This window comes from Sorex fumeus, unplaced genomic scaffold (assembly GCF_029834395.1).
Source record: "Sorex fumeus unplaced genomic scaffold, SorFum_2.1 ptg000007l, whole genome shotgun sequence".
Taxonomy (NCBI): Eukaryota; Metazoa; Chordata; class Mammalia; order Eulipotyphla; family Soricidae; genus Sorex; species Sorex fumeus.
In genome coordinates, this window is record NW_026606064.1 from 4863036 (window position 1) to 4884268 (window position 21233).

The 21233-nt window shown below is 39.7% G+C and overlaps 1 protein-coding gene across 1 annotated transcript; it reads left to right on the forward strand.

The window, feature by feature from the left end:
* The first annotated feature begins 20279 nt into the window (after positions 1-20279).
* On the forward strand, positions 20280-21233 carry LOC130045197 (olfactory receptor 10AG1-like). The gene has a single exon (XM_056137918.1). The coding sequence runs from the start codon at positions 20289-20291 to the stop codon at positions 21231-21233; it is 945 nt and encodes a 314-aa protein (XP_055993893.1). The 5' UTR covers positions 20280-20288.

Here is a 21233-nt window from a genome sequence, read left to right on the forward strand (position 1 = left end):
CTCACAGACTTGAAATTACAGAAAGAAATTTCTTAAACATTTGGGCAGAACAACAGAAAATTACCTTTTAGCTTTGTTCCTCGTTCCTCTGCAACACTAATTTACAGCATTATTATTAGCTTTATTGTGCCAAGGGACCTTATTTCATAAGGCTAAGGAATTCCGTGTGGTCAAAACTAAGGCCATCTTAATTTTATGATCTAATTTGAAATAAACATATCTTTCTTTTTACTGTAACCGAGTGAATTAAGAAATTGCCTAAGCAAAACAATGAGAATTAAGTTAAATCATATAACCAGGATTTGGGGTCATGCTCAGTGATAAACTTTCTTTTTCCTTTCTTTTCTTGGTTTTGGGCCACATGCAGCTGTACCCAGGACTCCTAGTCCTGAACTCAGGAATTACTTCTGGGCATCTCTCAGGACTATATGTAGTATCAGTACTCAAACCAGAGTCCACTGCTTACAAAGCAAGTACCTTAACTACTCAATGATCCTCTCCCATTGCATAAACTTTCTTTAATTTTCTTTTTCCTTCATATCAACTTGGTTTTTCTTTTCTGTGTCTATATTCTTGTTTAGTCAATGAGAAAAACCAGCAGCCTCTATGACACTGGAAGCAGATAAAAGCTTAATTTATTATTATTTTTTTGAAAATTTCCCTTTTGTCACTTCGTCTTGCTTTTCTTGTTCTCATCACTATGGTCCCTTTAAGACCACAAATCCCAAAAATTACATCAATTATTCCAGCTCTCACAGTTACATGGTACCATTATACCCTTTCCTTTTAGTTTCAAGTTTTGATTCAGCAGTATCTAATGAATATTAGATCTTTCTGGATATTTCACTAGAAGATATCCAAGTTAATGCATGGAGGGCTGAAAATTAGAAAACACTATTGCTGGTGTAATGAAGTTAAGGGTTTTTCAGTGAGATTACTACGGCTTCCCGTGGGGACCATGGGCACATCAGCATCCTTCAAAAAGTGAGAAAGGCAACTACTAGATGATCTCACTCATCTGTGGTCACGAAGGAAAAGAAATCACAAGAATAGATGGTATAGGATGATGGCAAATCCTCTACCTTTGATTACAAAAACTAAGCTTGATAAACAATGAGGGGAAATAGGAAGAGAGAGAGAGGCAGAATAGAAGTGACACAAAGGCAGTGTGTAAAGTGTTGGGCATTTTGATAGTGGTGTGGTATACTGCCACTTTCTATATCAAAATATGGACATAACACTACTGAAACCATGTTATCTAAACTACAATATTTTAAAATTTTGCACAGCGGTAGGGCATTTGCCTTGCACACAGCCAGCCCAGCCCAGCCGGGTTCGATTCCTCCGCCCCTCTTGGAAAGTCCTGCAAGCTACTGAGAGTATCTTGCCTGCAGGGCAAAGCCTGGCAAACTACCCATGAGGTATTTAATATGCTAAACACAGTAACAACAAGTCTCACAATGGAGATGTTACTGGGCCCGCTCGAGCAAATCGATGAACAATGGGAGGACAGCATAAAAATTTAAAAAAAAAATAAATGCAGAAGAATTTAGAAAAATGGATGCAAAACCAAGAATATTTTGTGAAAATAGATTCAAAGACTGGAGAAATATAGTTAAAAACTGAAGAATTTGGTTAAGAGCTACTCAAAGTAGGAAGAAACACTTTTTTTTTCTTTGTTTGAGAGGATTTGAGACCCGCTAACACTGTGATTTTGGGCTCAGTATTCTAGGACAATCAGAGACTAAAGTTTTGTTTTAATTTTAAGCTTTTAATTTTCAATCATTTGTTACAGACGGTCTAGGAAGGAAAATAATAAAAGATGCAAGTTGTTTTTTCATTAAAATGTTTTTATTGGAATGTTTTGTAACATATTTAATAATTTTTGGTTAACAGCATTTTTTCCAGCTATTTTTTTTTCAAACTGGATAAACAAAACCTCCTGGCAAAATTCCCATGGCGTATTCGATATGCCAAACAAAGTAACAAGTCTCACAATCTGTTGTGAGACATTACTGGTACCCGCTCGAGCAAATCGATGAACAACTGGAGGACAGTGCTACAGTGCTACATCTTGTAGAAATAATATTTGGCCAAGAAATATTATTATAAGTGCTTGCAAAGAATATTTGGTGATTTTTTTTCTTTTTTTAATAACACAAAAGAAAACTAGAAGGAAAGAGAAGACTCCTTAGTTCAGAGGATATCTGTGCAATCTGCCAGTATACCTGCTCACGGCAGTGCTCCTGAGTTGCTGTGTTAAGGGAACCCTAAGCTTGCTTGATATGTGAGAAAAAAATGAAAATGTAAAGATCAGTATCAGTGATATCATGACTTAAGTTTTTTTTAAAGACGTAGATATCTTATTACTTCACACAACATTTGACAGTGATAAATATTGCAATATAAAATCATCTTTTTTTAAATTTGGGACCATTCTGACAGTGTTCAGGGCTTAATCGAGACGCTGTGCCTCAAGGATCAATCCTTGCAGTAGTTGGGGGACTATAAGTGGTGCCCAGTATGAAACCTGGAGTGGCACATCCAAGGAAATTGCTTTACCTGCTATACTATCTCTCTGACCCCAAATTTCCATATTTTAAGTGAGGTATAACACTGGAGTCATCATACTTGGTTATCTTATAATTTTTTTTCAGTGCAAACATTTTTAATACATCACTGCCTGATTTCATTAAAAGGTATACATGTTTGATTGATGACCGGTGCTCGCTCTCTTCATCCTTTCTATTTATTGATCTTTACCTATATTTATCTCTATATTCATCTAGCCATATTTATATATGTATATGTAAGTCTTTGATTTTGTATAAGTAAATAACTATTAATATCAAAATATTTTTAATAAAGTCAACTATCATTCTTTAAACCTACTTTTGCCTAAATTGATAATATGGATGATGATTTCTCTTTCTTTGGTGAATTATTTTTTAGTCTCTTGAGTATTTTTGTTTAAGTTTCGTCTTTTTCTTCATAATTAAGAAGTGCCAAAAGGCTGAACAAGTAGTACAGCTGGTAAGTTACTTGCCATGCATGCAGTCAACAAGGGTTTGGTCTCCAATGTCCCAGATTGTCCCCCAAGCACCACCAGCAGTAATTTCTGAATGCAGAGTAGTCCCTCAATATTGCCAGGTGTTGTCCCAAAACAAAATAAAATATAAAAATTAAAAACAAACAAGAAAGAAATGCCAAAAACGTTTTGTACCTTTGAGTTATTTGTAAATAACTCTTATTTTTTAATGCATAGTCTTATTAAACATTTTTTTATATTTTGCTTTTTGAAATTCTAATATTGGTTTATACACTGTAGCACTGTCCTCCTGTTGTTCATCAATTTGCTCGAGCAGGCCCAGTAACGTCTCCATTGTGAGACTTGTTCTTTGTTTGGCATATTGAATATGTCACCAGTAGCTTGCCAGGCTTTGCTGTGCGGGCATGATGCTCTCGTTAGCTTGCTGGTCTCTCTGAGAGGGGCAGAAGAATTGAACCAAGCTAAGCTGGCCACACACAAGGCAAATACCCTACTGCTGAGCTATCGCATCTTTTAAAGAGCAATTTCTATTATAATTAATATACCATGCCATATTGGTGACACCTTCAGGGTTAGGGGAATGAGACCGATTGTAATTACTGGTTTTGGCATATCGAATACACAATGGATAGCTTGCCAGGCCCTTCCGTGTGGGGGGGGGGAACACTCTCCATAGCTTGCCAGGCTCTCAGAGAGGGATAGAGGCTTTTGGGGCGCCCTCTAATCCCCCTTGTAGGTGTTCCCATGGTTCAAACCATATTTGAACCCTATCAAATATGGTGCAGCAATCCTGGAAGATGGGTATTAAGTGTCTTATTATGTGGTCCCGAGCATCCTGGAGCGTGGTGGTGGCTGGGTAGTAGAGGCAGTGGAGGTCTTCCAGTGAGGTATTTATCTGGTATGCGTAGAGATAGGGTGGGTCTTCTGTGCATAATATAATCTCTGGGTCTCTGGCGGTTGATGGAAGCAGATAGGGCAGGGTAGGGTGGGGCTCCTGGTTTTAATCTTTAATCCCTTCTTCACCTGGACCATCTTCAAGTAGGCAGGGGTCACACCCACCAACTGACCCCTCCCCCCCCCCCCCGCCCGTGTAATCCCATCAACAGACAAGACCCAGAGACCCAGAGACTATAAAACCCAGTTCCTGGAAGTGCACAGCTGCTTTCATGGCCGTGCGACCTCTTATTATCTCATTCTTACTTTGGACAACCTGGCAGGCTACCGAATGTTACCTGCCCACATGGCAGAGTCTGGCAAACTCCTCGTGGCGTACTGATTTGCCAAATACCAGTAACAATGATGGGTCTCATTCTCCAAACCCTGAAAGAGCCTTGAATATGGCACTTTAAAATCTCAGGGCTAGGACAAAGGAGATGTTACTGGGGCCTGCTTGAGGCAATTGACGAACAACAGAATGATCGTGATCGTGATCATGATCATCACCTTTGGTTGGTGGGAGCAAGCAGAGGATCTTTGTCCCTGGCTCTGTTGAGCTTGGAGTCCAAGGTCTCAGAGTTCCGCTTATCTTGTTATGTAGGGCTTCAGTCGTGAGTGAGTCTTGGCCCGAGGGTCCGGAAAGCATACTGGAGTGTGGAGGCGGCTGAATAGTGGAGGTACTGGAGGTAAAGGAAGACCTCAAAGAGAGAAGAGAAGTGCTGGTAGATGCGGCGGAAGCCAGGAAAAGCATTCGTAATGCCCACCTGTCCTTCCCCAACTACAACACCTAGATGACTGCCCTCCGATGTCCTGATGGATCTATCAATCTACAGAAGGGCAATGGAGAAGATTATGCATGACTTCTACTCAGATCTCTTTGATAGCCACGTCCACCTGCCCACATACCAAATTCTGCAGGATGGATATGTCGTTCCCAACATGCCATCCCTTTTGAAATCCAACACGCTATTTCATCGGTAAAGAAACGAGCAGCACCTGGCCCAGACAAGGTCAGATCTGAACACCTGAAGAACCTGCCATCAGTAGTCATCAATATGCTGACTCGGTTCTTCACACACTACCTGTCTGAATGCAAGGTTCTGTCCCAATGGAAAACCAGCAGGACTGTACTACTGTACAAGAAGGGAGACATCCACGACATTGGCAACTATCGCCCAATATGCCTATTATCTGTCATCTACAAGCTGTTCACTCGAGTCATCCTGAATAGGATTGGCAGAACACTAGATGAAGGACAACCATGCAAGCAAGCCAGTTTCCGAAAAGGATTCAGGAAGAATGACCATATCCACATGATAACCAAGCTCATTGAGGTTTCTCAGGAGTTCAAGATACTGCTCTGTCTAACGTTCATTGATTTAAAGAAGGCCTTTGATTCTGTTGAGACTGAAGCAGTCATCGGAGGCCTAGTAAATCAGGGCATTCAAACTCAATACATCAGGATCCTCCATGAGCTATATTACGGATTCACTACCAGTATCTTGCCATTCTACAAAGAAGTGATCATCAATGTCAAGAAAGGGGTTTGGCAGGGTGATACCTTTTCACCGAAACTCTTCAGGGCCACACTCGAGAACGTCATGAGACGACTGGAATCGGAAAGAATGGGAGTGAAGTTACATGGTCGGCAACTAGACCATCTCTGCTTTGCTGATGACATTGTACTAATAACACCAAACATTAGCCAAGTGGCACAAATGTTGGCCAACTTCGACTGTGAGTGTGGAAAGGTCAGACTACAGCTGAATCTCACGAAGACAATTTTTATGAGAAACAGTCTTGTTCCTGACACTCCATTTGCTCTCAGCGGAATAACCATCTCTGAATACAACAGTTACGTGTACCTAGGTCGAGAAGTCAACATGACGATTGGTCTGTCACCTGAGTTGTGCCGGAGAAAGAGAGTGGATTGGACGCCTTCAAGAACGTCGAAGAAATAGCTAAGAAGATGAAGAATCTCTGGCTCCGGGCACATCTCTTCGATTCCACCATTCTTCCTGCATTAACGTATGCCTGAGAGACCTGGGCCTTAAGAAAACAGGATGAGAACGCTATTTAGGTCTCCCAAAGAGAAATCAAAAGAGCTATGCTTGGAGTATCACGCTTCACTCAAATGAGAGAAAGAATCCGGAGTTCCGAACTTTGTTGACGGTCAAGAATCAGGGATGCTGTCTTGTTTGCCAAGACGTGGAAAATCAGATGGGTTGGACCCGTAATGAGATTTAGAGACAACCGCTGGACTAGAGCCTTTACCAACTGGATTCCACGAGCATCAAAAGACCTCGTGGCTGCCCACCTACCAGATTGTCAGACTTCTTCATCAAGACCCTGAATGATCAGTTTGAGGCTGTTCGTGTTCCTAGAATGAACAGATGCCATTGGGCTACACTAGCATACAACAGGAAGAAATGGAGACGTGGCTGGCTCATATTTCTTAATGATCACAAAAATAATATATAACTAGCTTGAGAATTTCAAGAAGGACAATGGCCAGGAATGTTTTTATTGATACTCAACTACTGAATGAAGCCAAGATGTTTTAGTTAATTAAAGTGAGATCAGGAAAAGAAACTGATCCCCATGGCAAAAATATTTGGACACATGCTAGAAGCATTTCTAGGGTGGAGTGTGCCAATCAAATGTTCTTTTTCATCACTAAGTGCTTATTCCTTACAGTGATGCTCTATGACTACTGCGTGGCCATTTGTAGCCCTCTGCACAACCCTCTCATCATGAACCACAAGATTTGTGCCCAGCTATGTTCAGCTAACTGTTGGCATCTGAACAGGTGTAGTCCTATTGCAATTATGGCAAACTTGTCAAATGTTTCTCTCTACCATTCTGTAATTTCAATGACATTAAGCACTTCTGTGACCTCTTCTCTGTTCTCAAGCTGTCATTGTCACTCTCCTCCCATTGTTCATCGATTTGCTCGAGCGGGCCCAGTAACATTGTGAGACTTGTTGTTACTGTGTTTGGCATATCGAATACCTCATGGGTAGCTTGCCAGGCTTTGCCATGCGGGCGAGATACTCTCAGTAGCTTGCTGGACTCTCCGAGAGGGGCAGAGAAATCGAACTTAGGTTGACTGGGTCTGCCTCGTGCAAGGCAAATGCCCTACTAGTTGTGCTATCTCTCCAGCCCTAGTCTATAGAAACACTTTTATTCTCTACGAGGTGTCACTTTATGTAGCTACTCTGCTCTTTGTTGGGGTTGCTTTCCTACTGATGGGGGAAAGCTTTCTCCTCCTGTCCCCATTTGGATTTGCTACTATCACCTACTCAAAGCCCAAATCCACAGTGTCTGCAGAAGCTGGCAAACTTCTTTCTCTTTTCTATATCACAGTGATCCCAATATTTAATCCCATTATATGCAGTCTTAGAAATAAGTAGGTTATTGTCACCCTGAGAAAATTATTTCTTAAAAATTGGAGTTTTGAGTTCAACTGTAAAGTTTAGCCTGTTTTTAACATAAATAAAAGGATATCAGATAAACAACACAAGTAAGAATATATAAATCAATAGAACTCTGAGCATTCCCTATTATGGATTAATAAATTCATCTAGTCATTTACACTGAGAAACTTTAAATCACTCATGTTATTTACTGTGCTCATGTAGTGTCTCCAAAGTTTGATTTATTTTAAATATTTCTTGCCTAAAAATAATAGTAATATGCCTTTCATATTGTACATAAAATCTGAAAAATATTTGGTCCCTTTGTTATTAGTTTTGATTCTCTAGCAGACATTCAATAACTACTTAATAGTTAATGTTTTCAGATGTGGTGAGTAAATTCATTGGTAAATAAATTAATGTTTATACACACTTGAAAATATAGACATTACAGAGCATCAGTATAGAGACAGGGAAGCCAGGATGCTTCATTCATTAAAACATGTTATATATGTGCAAGTTCCTGTCTATCCCAAGTATTACATAGTCCCCAAGTACTTCTAAGTATATAGACTCCCCACCCCCAAAAAATACAAACATATTGAACAGTTAAACAGTTAAACATACCTGACGGGGACACAACTATTCACCCTATTATTATCTGTGTGTATTAACCCCTGTAATGAAAACTCAAAGTAAGATATAGGTGTGATTAGTTTTCTTCCTAATGACTTTTTCTAAAGTAATGACATAAGATAGAATTCCTACCAAATTCAAACATATAAACTGGCACATGAGTATGCACTCTATTTTGTAATTGTGGCACCAAGTATTGGTTTTTGAATATTTTTATGTTTTCTAAAAGTGCACCCCAAACAGCCACATACAAATATTTAATTGCAAAATAAAATATTGAGTTTAAAGAGGAGAAAAGTGTTTGATTTGAGTCATCTGAGTCCACACATTTATATTGGTGTACCTCATTATTGGGTTGGAGCTATAGCAGAGCGGTAGGGTGCTTGCCTTGCATGCAGCCAGCCCAGGTTCGATTCCTCTGCCCCTCTCAGAGAGCCTAGCAAGCTGCGGAAAGTATTTTGCCTTCGCAGCAAAGCCTGGCAAGCCACCCATGACGTATTCGATATGCCAAACACAGTAACAACAAGTCTCACAATAGAGACGTTACTGGGCCGGCTCGAGCAAATTGATGAACAATGGGAAGACATTGACAGTGACAGTACCTCATTATTATTATACTTAACCTTTTTAAATCTTTGAACAATTAAATATTTGATCTGGTATTCTCTGAAACTTTGCATCTCTCTACAGAATCATGAAAAGCTCCCTCTCAAGTCAGCAACTTTTAACAAGATATTATTTATGTCTCAATGTTAATATTTTTCTCTATGTTAATTTTTTAAATTTATTTTATAAAGTAGTTCACAATTCTTGATTATATTTAATATTCAAATACCAATCCCACCACCATTACATCTCCCATCATCATATTTTGGATGTTTCCATCCTGAACCCCAATCCCTGCCCCAAAGCAGAACTGAAATAATATATTTTGTATTGTTTGTTATGAAAACCGCTGAAAGTGCTACAAAAAAATATATCCTTAGGGAAAAGAGAGTGAAGATTGTTGTATTTCACCCAGGGTCCATTAAGCCCCTTTTCGTTTAAGTGCCATTTTGGGGACTGGAAAGATAGTGCCAAGGGTAAGATGCTTGCCTCCAGTGTGGTTGTAGCTGTGACCCTGGTTTGAATGCCAGCACCACCAGGTGGTATACTTAAAAAACATTTTTTTTAAAGGGCCAAAGTGATAGTACAGTGTGGGGCATTTTCCTTGCACATACCTGACCCAAGTTTAATCCCTAGCTTCCCATATGGTCCTGAGCACTGCCCGGTGTGACCCAAAATCCACAGAGGTGGGGGGAAGCTATTGGAGACTGGGAAAATGACCCAAGGGCTGGAGTCACAAGCTCTGCATATGGGAGCCCTGTGTTTATCCCTAGAAGCTCATGTCCCTGGAGCACTGCTAGGTGAGCCCCCCAAAAAAAGAAATCGGAGAATTTTCATCAATTTAGATGTCCCTTTGTATGCCCCCTTTAAGTCACCCATCTTCTAGGGTCATGAGTCCGTTGCTTTTTAAATCTTGTGATTTTCCTTTTTTTATTTTACAAATAAAAATGGTGGTGGTCAGAGGTCTCTCCCAGAAGTCCTCGGGAGTGGAGTGCTGGGATTTGTACCTGGGTTTCCCAGATGCTTACTAGCGCCAGCACTGTACGTATGCCTGACTTAGCTATTCCCAACATGGACATTGTGTGAAAGGAGTTGTAGAGTATGTACTCTGCACATGAGGTTTCTGTTGTAGTTTTGTTTGGGAACCACACCTAGTGGTATTTAGGGGATACTCCTGGTGGTGCTCAAGAAACACAACCTGGGCCAGGACCCTGCATGTAAAGGATGAGGAGGGGGGAAGGGAAGGGAGAGGGAGAGGGAGAGAGGGAGAGGGGGGGTAGTTTGTAGTTTGTGACTGTTGGTAATAGGGCTGTATGATTCTCTGGTGTATATCCTCTGATACATACATTTTTTATGAAGTTAATATTGAGGAGGATGAAGACCGACCTGAGTTTCAGAGTTGGAATCTGTGTCCACTAACATGTCAAAAAATTCCCAGACTGGGTGAACTAGAAAAGAGTGATCTGGACCAGAGTGATAGTATCATGGGTAGGACTTTTGCCTTGTACTTGGCTGACATGGGTTTGATTCCCCAGCACCCATATGGTTCCCTGAGCTCAGAGCCAGGAGTATCCCCGAGCACAGCCAGATACGCCCCCCCACCCCCACCCCCAAAAACGAATCTTGCGGTTGGAGCAATAGTAGAGTGGGTTGATCCCCTGAGCATGGCTAGGAGTGGTCCCTGAGCACAGAGCTAGGAGCAATCCCAGAGCACTGTAGTGGGTTGGCCAAAAAAATGACAAGGAAGGAAAGGGAAATTTTATTGCATAATCCCCCTGCCCCCCAGGTAAAAGCTCAGTGAGGGGTGAGCTTTGTGTGTACAAGGAACCAGGTTCTGTCCTTGACACCTGCTCATCCCCTAACCCTGCAGTACCCTAGATGTGGCCCTTTTAGGCCCCTAGTGGTGCCCAGCACAGCTGGGCCTGACCACTGAACCCTCCTGCCTGGCTCACTGAGGACTGCAGGGCATGGTCCCGAGACCAGCCTGGGAAGTCCCCTTCCCCCACCCCCTCTGTAAAAGTTGTTCTACTAATTTACGCTCCACCAGCAGTGTAGGGCTGTTCTGATACTCATATCTTGGCCAACTCTTGTTTGTTTTCAGCCTTTTTCCTTACCAATGTGGGTGCTCCTTGAGTGTCATGGAAGTTGTTTCTGGAGCAAAATATGTTAACTTTGTGTTTAGAATCTGGGCCTATTTCTGTTGGTGAAATTGGTCTCAGAATGTGTTGTGAGCTTTAAACCTGAGCTGGCAGTCAGTGGTTTCATTCAGGCTTTTCTTTGGTCTGGCATGTTAGGCTGTAATTATTCTGGGCCAGAGCATCAGGACCTTGGGTCTGGCACTTGCCTTGCATATAGCTGACTTAGGTTTGGTCTGCAGAACCCTGTAAGGTCCCCTGAGCCCGCCAGGAGTAAGGCCTGAGCACCCCTCTGGGTGTGCCCCAATTTTTAAAAAAATAAATAAAAATAAAAGGAAAACCGGATTCCCTCCTATGCCTGGTGGAGTTTGGTCTGTTTTACACCTAGACTGACTTCTTGGGCCAGAGCGATAGCACAGCGGCTAGGGCGTTTGCCTTGCACACAGGCAACATGGCCGAGCCGAGTTCGATTCCTCTGCCCCTCCCGGGGAGCCTGGCAAGCTACAGAGAGTATCTCGCCCGCACGGCAGAGCCTGGCAAGCTCCCTGTGACGGATATTCCATAATCCAAACACAGTAACAAGTCTCACGATGGAGACGTTACTGGGCCCACTCGAGCAAATCGCTGAACAACGGGAGGACCGTGACCGTGACTGTGACTGACTTCTTGGGCTGGAGCGATAGCACAGTGGGTAGGGAATTTGCCTTGCACACAGGCAAAATGGTCGAGCCGAGTTCAATTCCTCCACCCCTCTCGGGGTGCCCGGCAAGCTACCGAGAGTATCTCCCCCGCACTGCAAAGCCTGGCAAGCTACCTGTGACATATTTGATATGCCAAACACAGTAACAACAAAGTCTCACGATGGAGACGTTACTGGGCCCTCTCCAGCAAATTGATGAATAACGGGAGGACAGTGACAGTGACAAGGTTAATAATGTCTGTTAGCAAGTTTTACTGTTTTTCTATAACCTTTTCAGGGGGAAATTCTGGCATCCTGTATTTTGAGTTATGCTGATGCTCATAACATATATTTTCTTCACTTTTATAGCTATATTCTACTTTATCACTTGTATTGCCACTGCTATATAACATAATGCACCACATTAGTCACATATTTCTTTTATTTAGAGTAGATATGTACCTTTCTCTTTTATTACCAGTTGAATTCATTGTGAAAATTATACTAATAATAAAGAACATGATAATGATGATATCATCGCAAAGACAAAGATGGTGATTTTGGGAGACATAATAGTGGTGATCATTTTGTTCCTTTGACTTAATAAATATTCTGTAATGAACTGTCATGGAGAGAGTGATCCCAAGAACTCATAACGAGAATTTTTATTCTTCTCTATCGAAAACTGAGCTTATCTTTTTGTTACTTTTTCACTGCATTCTGTTAATGAAAAAAATCAACTCAGGACATTTAAAATATCACATTTGTTTTATTCAGATCTTTTTGTGACAAGAAGTATAGAATGTAGCATACAAGGAGAAGATCTGGAGTCTTACAAAGCAAGAGAAAACATAGGCAGAAGATGTAAAACAGACACAAGAGTAAAAAAACTCAAGTTTTACAAAATTACTAAGTCAACCAATTCTTTTTTTAATTTTTTTTATTTTATAAGTTAATTCAAAATATAATTACCTTTAATATTCAAACACCAATACCACCACCATTACACCTTCCCACCACCAAATTCAGGATGTTTCCATCCCAAGCCCCAATCCTTGTCGCAAAACACAACCGAAATAATATATTTTGTATTGAACTGATGAACACACTTACAAAAAAGTGTTCATATAGGAAACAGTGTGAAGACTGCTCTATTATGGCAGGAGCCATTAAGACATTATATATGATATCATTAACCTGTTGTTTAAGTTAGGGTGATGTGAGCTTTGGTATACATATCTGAAAATACATATATATATATATGCATATATATATCCCTATATGATTTGTTGCCTACTATCTGAACCCCATCAAATGTGGTGTGGTCATTATGGAGAATGGGTAGGGAGTGTCATATAATGTGTTGCGTTCGCCTTACACGGGCCAACATGGCCGACCCGAGTTCGATTCCTCCGCCCCTCTCAGAGAGCCCGGCAAGCTACCGAGAGTATTCGATATGCCAGACACAGTAACAACAAAGTCTCCAATGGAGACGTTACTGGGCCCGCTCGAGCAAATCGACGATCAGCGGGAGGGCCTTTACCTTTACCTTTACGGTCCAGGAATATGTTCACTCATATGTGAGGCTCGGCACGAGCATGTGGGGAACGGCCTGGAGCGTGGAGGCGGTTGGTTTGTGGAGGTTTTCAGCTGCAAGGGCTGGGTCCTTGGGGCAGGGAGGGCTCCCCTCTGGGGCGCCCTGAGTCAAACAGCCTGATGTGGAGTCTGGTGGCATGGCTATGGGTGCCTCATGTTATGCTCAACCAAATCTTGAGCTACCAGTTTCAATATTTGCTTTCAAGAGAGAGAGAGAGAGAAAAAGCTTTTAGATAACTACTTTAATCCTCAGTCTGGTGCTATTTTGAAGTGGAAACCCCACTCAAGGAACCCTGAGGAGCAATAGTTTTAAAAAATTACCCTTCAGGTAAACATTTAGTCATCAACAAAGAGTTTACTAAAGGTTACACTGGTCACAAAGACTCATTTAAGAATCCCTAGAGAATTCTGTATAATACGGTCTAGAGGACTCTTGGTGATCCATTAGTTTGGTCCTATATATTAAGAATTTTGCCAAAGACTGTTAACTAAACACAGTTCCTATATTTGGAGTCTTATGTGTCTACTATATTATCACTGTCAGCTCATTAAGAGGCAAAACTCGTCCAACTTATTTTAGTCTTTCCAAAACAGTAGGGCTCTGTTTCTTCAAATTCCTATTTTGTTCATTTCTCAAAGTTTCACAGAGTCTAAGCCAAGCTAACCTTCAAAGTGGTATCAAATTGCTAAGTGAGAATCAGGTAGAAGTTTGAAATTGATAGTGGGACAATCTGCCCATATATAACATCTCAGGTCTGCATTCTTTAATTGATAACACTTTTATATATTTATGATTTTTAGCTGGTATAGAGTCAGTTTTAAATCCAAAGTAAAACACATATTTTGCCACTGACAGGGTCCCCCCACCTTCATTTTTTAAAAAAAATTGTTCCTCACTCTGTAGTGATCAGGGGCTACTTTCTGCTCACCTGGTCATTGTAACCAAACTCAAGCACAGATATTCGGACACTCAAAGAATAATTACTCTAGAGAGGAGGGTTGATGCGAGAAGGAAACAAGAGGGTTTATTCAAGTACTAGAAATCTGACAAAGTAAAGGGTTTCTTTATTTAATTTTTATCTTTGAGCCACACTCAGTAGTGCTCAGGGTTTACACCCTGCTCTGTGCTCAGCTATACCTCTTGGCAGGGCTGCAAGATCCCAGGTGCCTGGGATTCTCGGTTGACTGTGTGAGGCAAGCACCATGTTCACTGTAGTATTTTCCAGCCCAAGATTCTGGTTCTCAAACATCCGTCTTGTCTTAAAGGTTACCGAGAGTTTTCTAAGTAAATGCCTGCAAAGAAAGTGTGGGTTGCAAAGTAGGTGGAGGCTCAAGATGAATAGTAACATTCTCTACTGGGTCTCTAAAGCACATTTTGTCTCGAATATTTATTTATTTACTTATTTATTTGTTTATTTATTTATTTACTTTCTTTTCAGGTCACACCTAGCAATGCTCAGGTGTTACTCCTGGCTGTACACTGAGGAATTACTCCTGGCTCTTGGCGGTGCTTGGGGGACCATATGGGATGCTGGGGATTGAACTCCGGTCTGCTGTGTGAAAGGCAAATGCCCTATCCGCTGTACTATCACTCTGGCCACAGAGCATTTTGTCTTATCTACGAACATAAACATGTAAAAAGGTTGGGCCCTTGGGAAAAGGATAAACTGATGGAAAACTGCTTTTACTTTTGCATTTTTTCCCTTTGAGTTTGAATTTAATGTCCATGAGTATGTAGGCACTCCATCTGATCTCCAGAGTGAAAGAAGAGATCTCTGAGCACAGAGTCAGGAATGACCTGTGGCTCCATGTGGCTCCAAACCAAAAGCAAACCAGAAACCACAGGAGAAATGTCTTAGTGAGATTATGTAAAAATTCTTAAATATTGAGTATCCGCAAAATCTAGAAAAAGATATTTAGAACTTGACTTCATCAAAATTTAAATGCTTTGATACTGACATTGCTCATAGAAGAGTTAAGAATAATGTGACAAATACTTGCAAATAGCATACTTCCAGAAGAAATAGATATATAATAAAATAAGAACCAACAAATTCAAAAGGAAACCACCTAACTAAAAATGAAGAAAAGACTTCAATACACATACATAAAATAACAAACACTGGAATACTCACTAGCCTTAAAACCATTAGATGCAAATTTTTAATAGCACTGTAGCACTGTCCTCTTGTTGTTCATCGATTTGCTTGAGCGGACACCAGCAACGTCTCCATTGTGAGACTTGTTACTGTTTTTGGCATATCGAATATGCCAGGGGAATCTTACCAGGCTTTGCTGTGCAGGCGGGATACTCTCTGTAGCTTGCCTCCAAGAAGAACCAAGGAATCAAACCCAGGATCGCAGTATGCAAGTCAAACGCCCTACCTGCTGTGCAATCGCTGATGTGAGGGTTATCTGGCTGCGACATCTGTCACCCCATTGATCGCCAGGGTCAAGTTGGCTGATCTGGCTGGCTAGGCGGGTGTCTCCTTCCTCCTTCGCTGCTCCATATGTGTCCCTCCTGAAGCTGTGCGCTAGGTCGAAGAGGACGGCCTTCACTGAATAGAGACTGACCGGTCTTAGGTCTAGGGTATACGAGTAGCTGTGCTTCCCTGCTAGAACCTCCAAAAAAGCACATTTTTAATAAATCAAATTATGTCATAGGTATATTTGAGTAACCAAAATTAAAATAAATCTCAAAATAGCATAATTCTAAATTGATGACTATTCCTCTTTCAATACACATAACTTCATTGAACAGGCACTATACTCTTCTAAAATCTATTCCTTTGAATATTAGCATAAAAATACATGTATAAGTTAGACTTAATTCTCTCATTTATATGACTTTGGGTCTGCTTTTTAATAGAAGAAAACATATCCTATTAGTTCATTATTATTACTCTCATAAAAGTCACAACAAACCTGAGAACATAGCTTTTTAATAACTTAAAGACTACTTACAATGTTAAATTTTCACAATTGAGGCAAGTTCCTGATTGAAGTCAGTACACTTAGGTCAAAATACAGTATTCCAACATCTGGGAATATTTTTCCAAGTTTTCTTGAAACCATGTCATCTTGTGAGATTAAGAATTGTTTTGATATTAAGAATTGTGTTTGAGATGACTGGTTAAAGAAACTTTTGTACATCTACACAATGAAGTACTATGTAGCTGTTAGAAAAGATGAAGTCATAAAATTTACATACAAGTGGTACTACATGGAAAGTATCATGCTAAGTAAAATGAGTCAGAAAGAGGGACAGACATAGAAAGATTGTATTCATCTGGGGAACATAAAGTAATAAAATAGGAGACTAACACCCAAGAATAGGTAAGTACCCTTATATAAGTGTTTTGTTATGCTTTTGAATTATGGGGAAGTATACCTCTTTGCTCGAGCGGACCCAGTAACGTCTCCATTGGAGACTTTGTTGTTACTGTGTCTGGCATATCGAATACTCTCGGTAGCTTGCCGGGCTCTCCGAGAGGGGCGGAGGAATCGAACTCGGGTCGGCCATGTTGGCCGCTTGTAAGGTGAACGCCCTACCCGCTGTGCTATGGCTCCAGTCAATAGCACAGCGGGTAGAGTGTTCGCCTTACAAGCGGCCAACATGGCCGACCCGAGTTCGATTCCTCCGCCCCTCTCGGAGAGCCCGGCAAGCTACCGAGAGTATTCGATATGCCAGACACAGTAACAACAAAGTCTCCAATGGAGACGTTACTGGGCCCGCTCGAGCAAATCGACGATCAACGGGAGGGCCTTTACCTTTACCTTATACCTCTTTAATTTTAGGGTTGAATACTGTTTCTTTTCAACAAAAGTTTGTATCATAATTGATATAAGTTTTTCTTTATTTTTATTGCTTATATTTCTGGAGCGATAGAACAGCAGGTGGGGCATTTGCCTTGCATGCGGCCAACAAGGCCAACCCGAATTCGGTTCCTCCGCCCCCTTGGAGAGCCCAGCAAGCTACCTAGAGTATCTCACCAGCACAGCAAAACCTGGCAAGCTACCCCTGATGTATTTGATATGCCAAATACAGTAACAAGTCTCAATGTTACTTGGCTCACTCAGCAAACTGATAAACAAAGGGAGAGCAGTAACAGTGACAGTGATATTTCTAAATGATTACAAAGTATAATAGCTGACAGTTTTAGTAAGGCTATGGTCAAGGATGCTTATAGCTGTAGAAAACTTTTTTAATGATGATCAGGATGACTCAGTTAGTTAGTTAATTAGGGAGTGACCTGGAAAAGAAGGTAATTCCCAAGGTGAAGTCCAAATCCTACTTAAAGAGCAAAATTTTTTTTATGACATTAGAACCTGATTTAAAAGGCTCTTAACCTCCACTTCCAGTTTTTAACCATTCTCCTTCACAACAAAATATTTAATTTAATTTCTTTCTATTCAGTAGTAAAGAAAAGTATTATATTTATGCTCAATACAAGCAGGTAAGCATGAATTCTCTTCTGTATCAGACTTATTCATAATCAGCAAAACACAGCAATTAGCGGAGAATTGTAAAGGAATGCTTCTCGATTTTCTTGTTGGTTTTATATTTGAAACAAATATTTTATTTTAGAATATGGAACTCCCAAAAGCTTCCAACAATAAACCAACAATAAACCAACAGCTATTTTATATGTTTTGAGGAAGCTTTTTATCTTTATCATGATTTTAATAAAAATATGTTAATCAAATTTTATTATTTTTGTGATTTTTGTTTAAAAGTTAAACACATGTTTGATACAAATTGAGTAACTAGAAAGATCTTAGTTTGAGATTGGCTTCACATTTTCTAATTGATAGTCCACTGGATGTCCATATACTTATTTCTCTCACAAATAAATGGTTAATGTGAAAAGAAATGATTTCAATAGAAACATTACGTGATATATATTTTATATTGTTAATACTGTTATTGTAGGTTTTTTTGCAAAATATATGGTTTTGAATTCTCTTTGCTCTTCAAAAAATTACTCATGTTAAACAGTAGGGTTAATGTAGGAAAGGCATGACAGAATAAGAGATGGCTTTACACAGAGAACACAACCAATGAAAATAATTTAAATTATGACACTCTCTGAGGATAATGGTTAACTGATGAAACATGGGTATATGATGCAGACATGTCTACATTGGTGTACTAGTGCATTTAACAAGTGAAGGTGGTTTTCGTCCAAATACCCATTTATACATTGAATAACTTAGAAAAATAAACATGTGTAAATGTATTGATGGTGTGCCAAATGGAGGCACTGCATAGTTTATATAATTTACTGTATGATGATATACTTTACAGCACAATTTATGATCAACAATTATCCGCTAACTATCTTTGTTTAGTTACCTTTTCATGTTCAAAATCATTAAATACTTTTTTATAAGAAATGTAAAACCAGAAAAATATTCTAAAATTGACAGATATTATATGTATGCATATGGAGAGAAATATATATGCATATAAATGGAGAGAGGGAATATTAATTTATACTAGGACTGGGGGTGGAGGAAGTTTGCAATAATGTACATTTTAAGAAAGAACCTGTGCTTACATTTTGGGTACTGTTACAAAGAAATAATCCATATGATTCACTTGCAAGTTGTACAAAAAAGATGGCAGTCACATACCTAATTGCGTGTCCATGAACGCAAGCAGTAATGCATATGCAACAAAATATTGATTAGAAAATAAATGCAAACATGTCTATAGTCACTGTCACTGTCTTCCCGTTATTCATCAATTTTCTCGAGCGGGCCCAGTAACATATCCACCGTGGGACTTGTTGTTACTGTATTTGGCATATGAAATACGTGACGGGGAGCTTGCCAGGCTTTGCCATGTGGACGAGATACTCTGGGTAGCTTGCCGGGCTCTCCGAGAGGGGCGGAGGAATGTCTATAGTATAGCATCAATAAACAAGTTGTTATTAATATGAAAAACATTATCAATTGTGATTATTTCTTAGTCATTGTGTGAAATAGATAAGTCTGTGAAAGGAGTTAATGTATTTAGAATTTCTCTCTTGAAATCAAATAATTGGATGAGAGTTTCTCTCTTGAAATCAAATAATTGGATGAGCCTGACTCTTATTGTCCAGTGATGTTTGAAAGGAAAATATGTTACAGAAGTACTTTACACCCTACTGCTAACTGAAGGAAGAATAGTGAATACTGATATCATAAACCTTATACTTATTCATATATAATATTTAGTTCTCTCCACTGGATTAAATATCCAAAATTTCAAAGATAAACTCCTCCTGGAAAGCACTGCATGGAACAATATTTGCTTAGACTCCCTTCATCTTTTTATTTTCTATAGATTCTTAAGTAGTTATTCTAGTCTTCAAGGAAATATAAAAACATAAGTCAACATCTTAGCTTAAATGAGAATTTGTATAGGTATTTAAACTACAAATGAGTAACTCTGAAAGCAGCTTCTAATGTTATGAAAGTAGGTTTTTTATTACGAGATTAACTGGTAGTACTGCACGGTAACACTGTCTAACCGTTGTTCATTGATTTGCTCAAGCAGGCACCAGTAACATCTCCATTGTGAGACTTGTTGTTAACTGTTTTTGGCATATTGAATGCGCCACGGGGAGCTTGTCAGGCCCTGCCATGTGGGCAGGATGCTCTCGGTAGCTTGCTGGGCTCTCTGAGAGGGATGGAGGAATCTGGTAGCTATTTGAAAATAAATTTAATTCTTTTAAATTAACTGAACATTTACTAATTAAATACTTTAATTACATAAATAATTAATAAAATTAATCGGAGAGCCCGGCAAGCTACCGAGAGTATTTGATATGCCAGACACAGTAACAACAAAGTCTCCAATGGAGACGTTACTGGGCCTGCTCGAGCAAATCGATGATCAACAGGAGGGCCTTTACCTTTTACCTTATAAATTGAATGGGAAGTTTAAAACATGGCAGCATTACAATTGATCAAAGTGTACCAGAAATTTTTGATTGTTCATATAAATATTTTATATTTAAAATATTTTATGTTTAATAGTTATGATGATTATTGCACAAAATTTTGGGACTTTCTTTTCACATTTAACAGTAATACAAAAGTAAACATCATATACTTGGAGCATTTTTTAATTAGTTTCTGTTTATACAAGGAATTGAAGAAATTATATGGTCTCTTAAGTTAGACCTCAGACCCTAAAACCATGACATATGAACTCAATTCTACTTCTTATTAAGTCATTCCTAGATATGAAGTATGAAGAGATGAAAGCAGAAGGAAACATTTCCACAGTGATAGAATTTGTGCTCCAAGGATTTTCTGACTTCCCAAATTTCCAAGGTTTATTATTTGGGCTTTTCTTCATGATTTACATGATTGTGTTAATTGGAAATGGCCTCATAATAACAATAATCAGGTTTGACCCTGCTCTGCAGAAACCCATGTATTTTTTCCTGGCAAATTTTTCCTCATTGGAAATCTGTTATGTATCAGTCATTCTCCCCAGGATGCTGAAACACCTTTGGACTCAAGATCGAAGCATTTCCAAGGTGGAGTGTGCCACCCAAATGTTCCTCTTCATTACACTGGGAGCCAGTGAGTGTTTGTTCCTTACTGTGATGTCTTATGACCGCTACGTGGCCATTTGCAACCCTTTGCACTACCCTTTAGTCATGAACCACAGGACCTGTGTCCAGTTGGCTGTTGGCTCCTGGATCGGTGGAATCCCAATGCAACTATGGCAAACGTGTCAAATTTTTTCTCTGCATTTCTGTAATTTCAATGAAATTAAGCATTTCTTCTGTGACATTCTCCCTGTTATCAAGCTTGCCTGTGGAAACACTTTTCTCCAAGAGATGTCTCTCTATGTAGCTGCACTCATCTTTGTTGTTTTCCCTTTCATATTAATACTTGCCTCTTATAGCAAAATTATTTGCACCATACTGAGGTTGCCAACAGCGACAGGACGGATGAAAGCCTTTTCCACCTGTTCTTCCCATTTGGTGGTTGTGATTTTATTCTTTGGATCTGGTTCCATCACTTACTTAAAGCCAAAATCCACTGAGTCTGCAGGAACTGATAAATTTCTTTCTCTTCTTTATACCACAGTGACTCCTATGTTTAACCCCATGATATACAGTCTTAGAAACAAGGATGTGATTGCAGCACTGAGAAAATTATTTCTTATAAAGTAG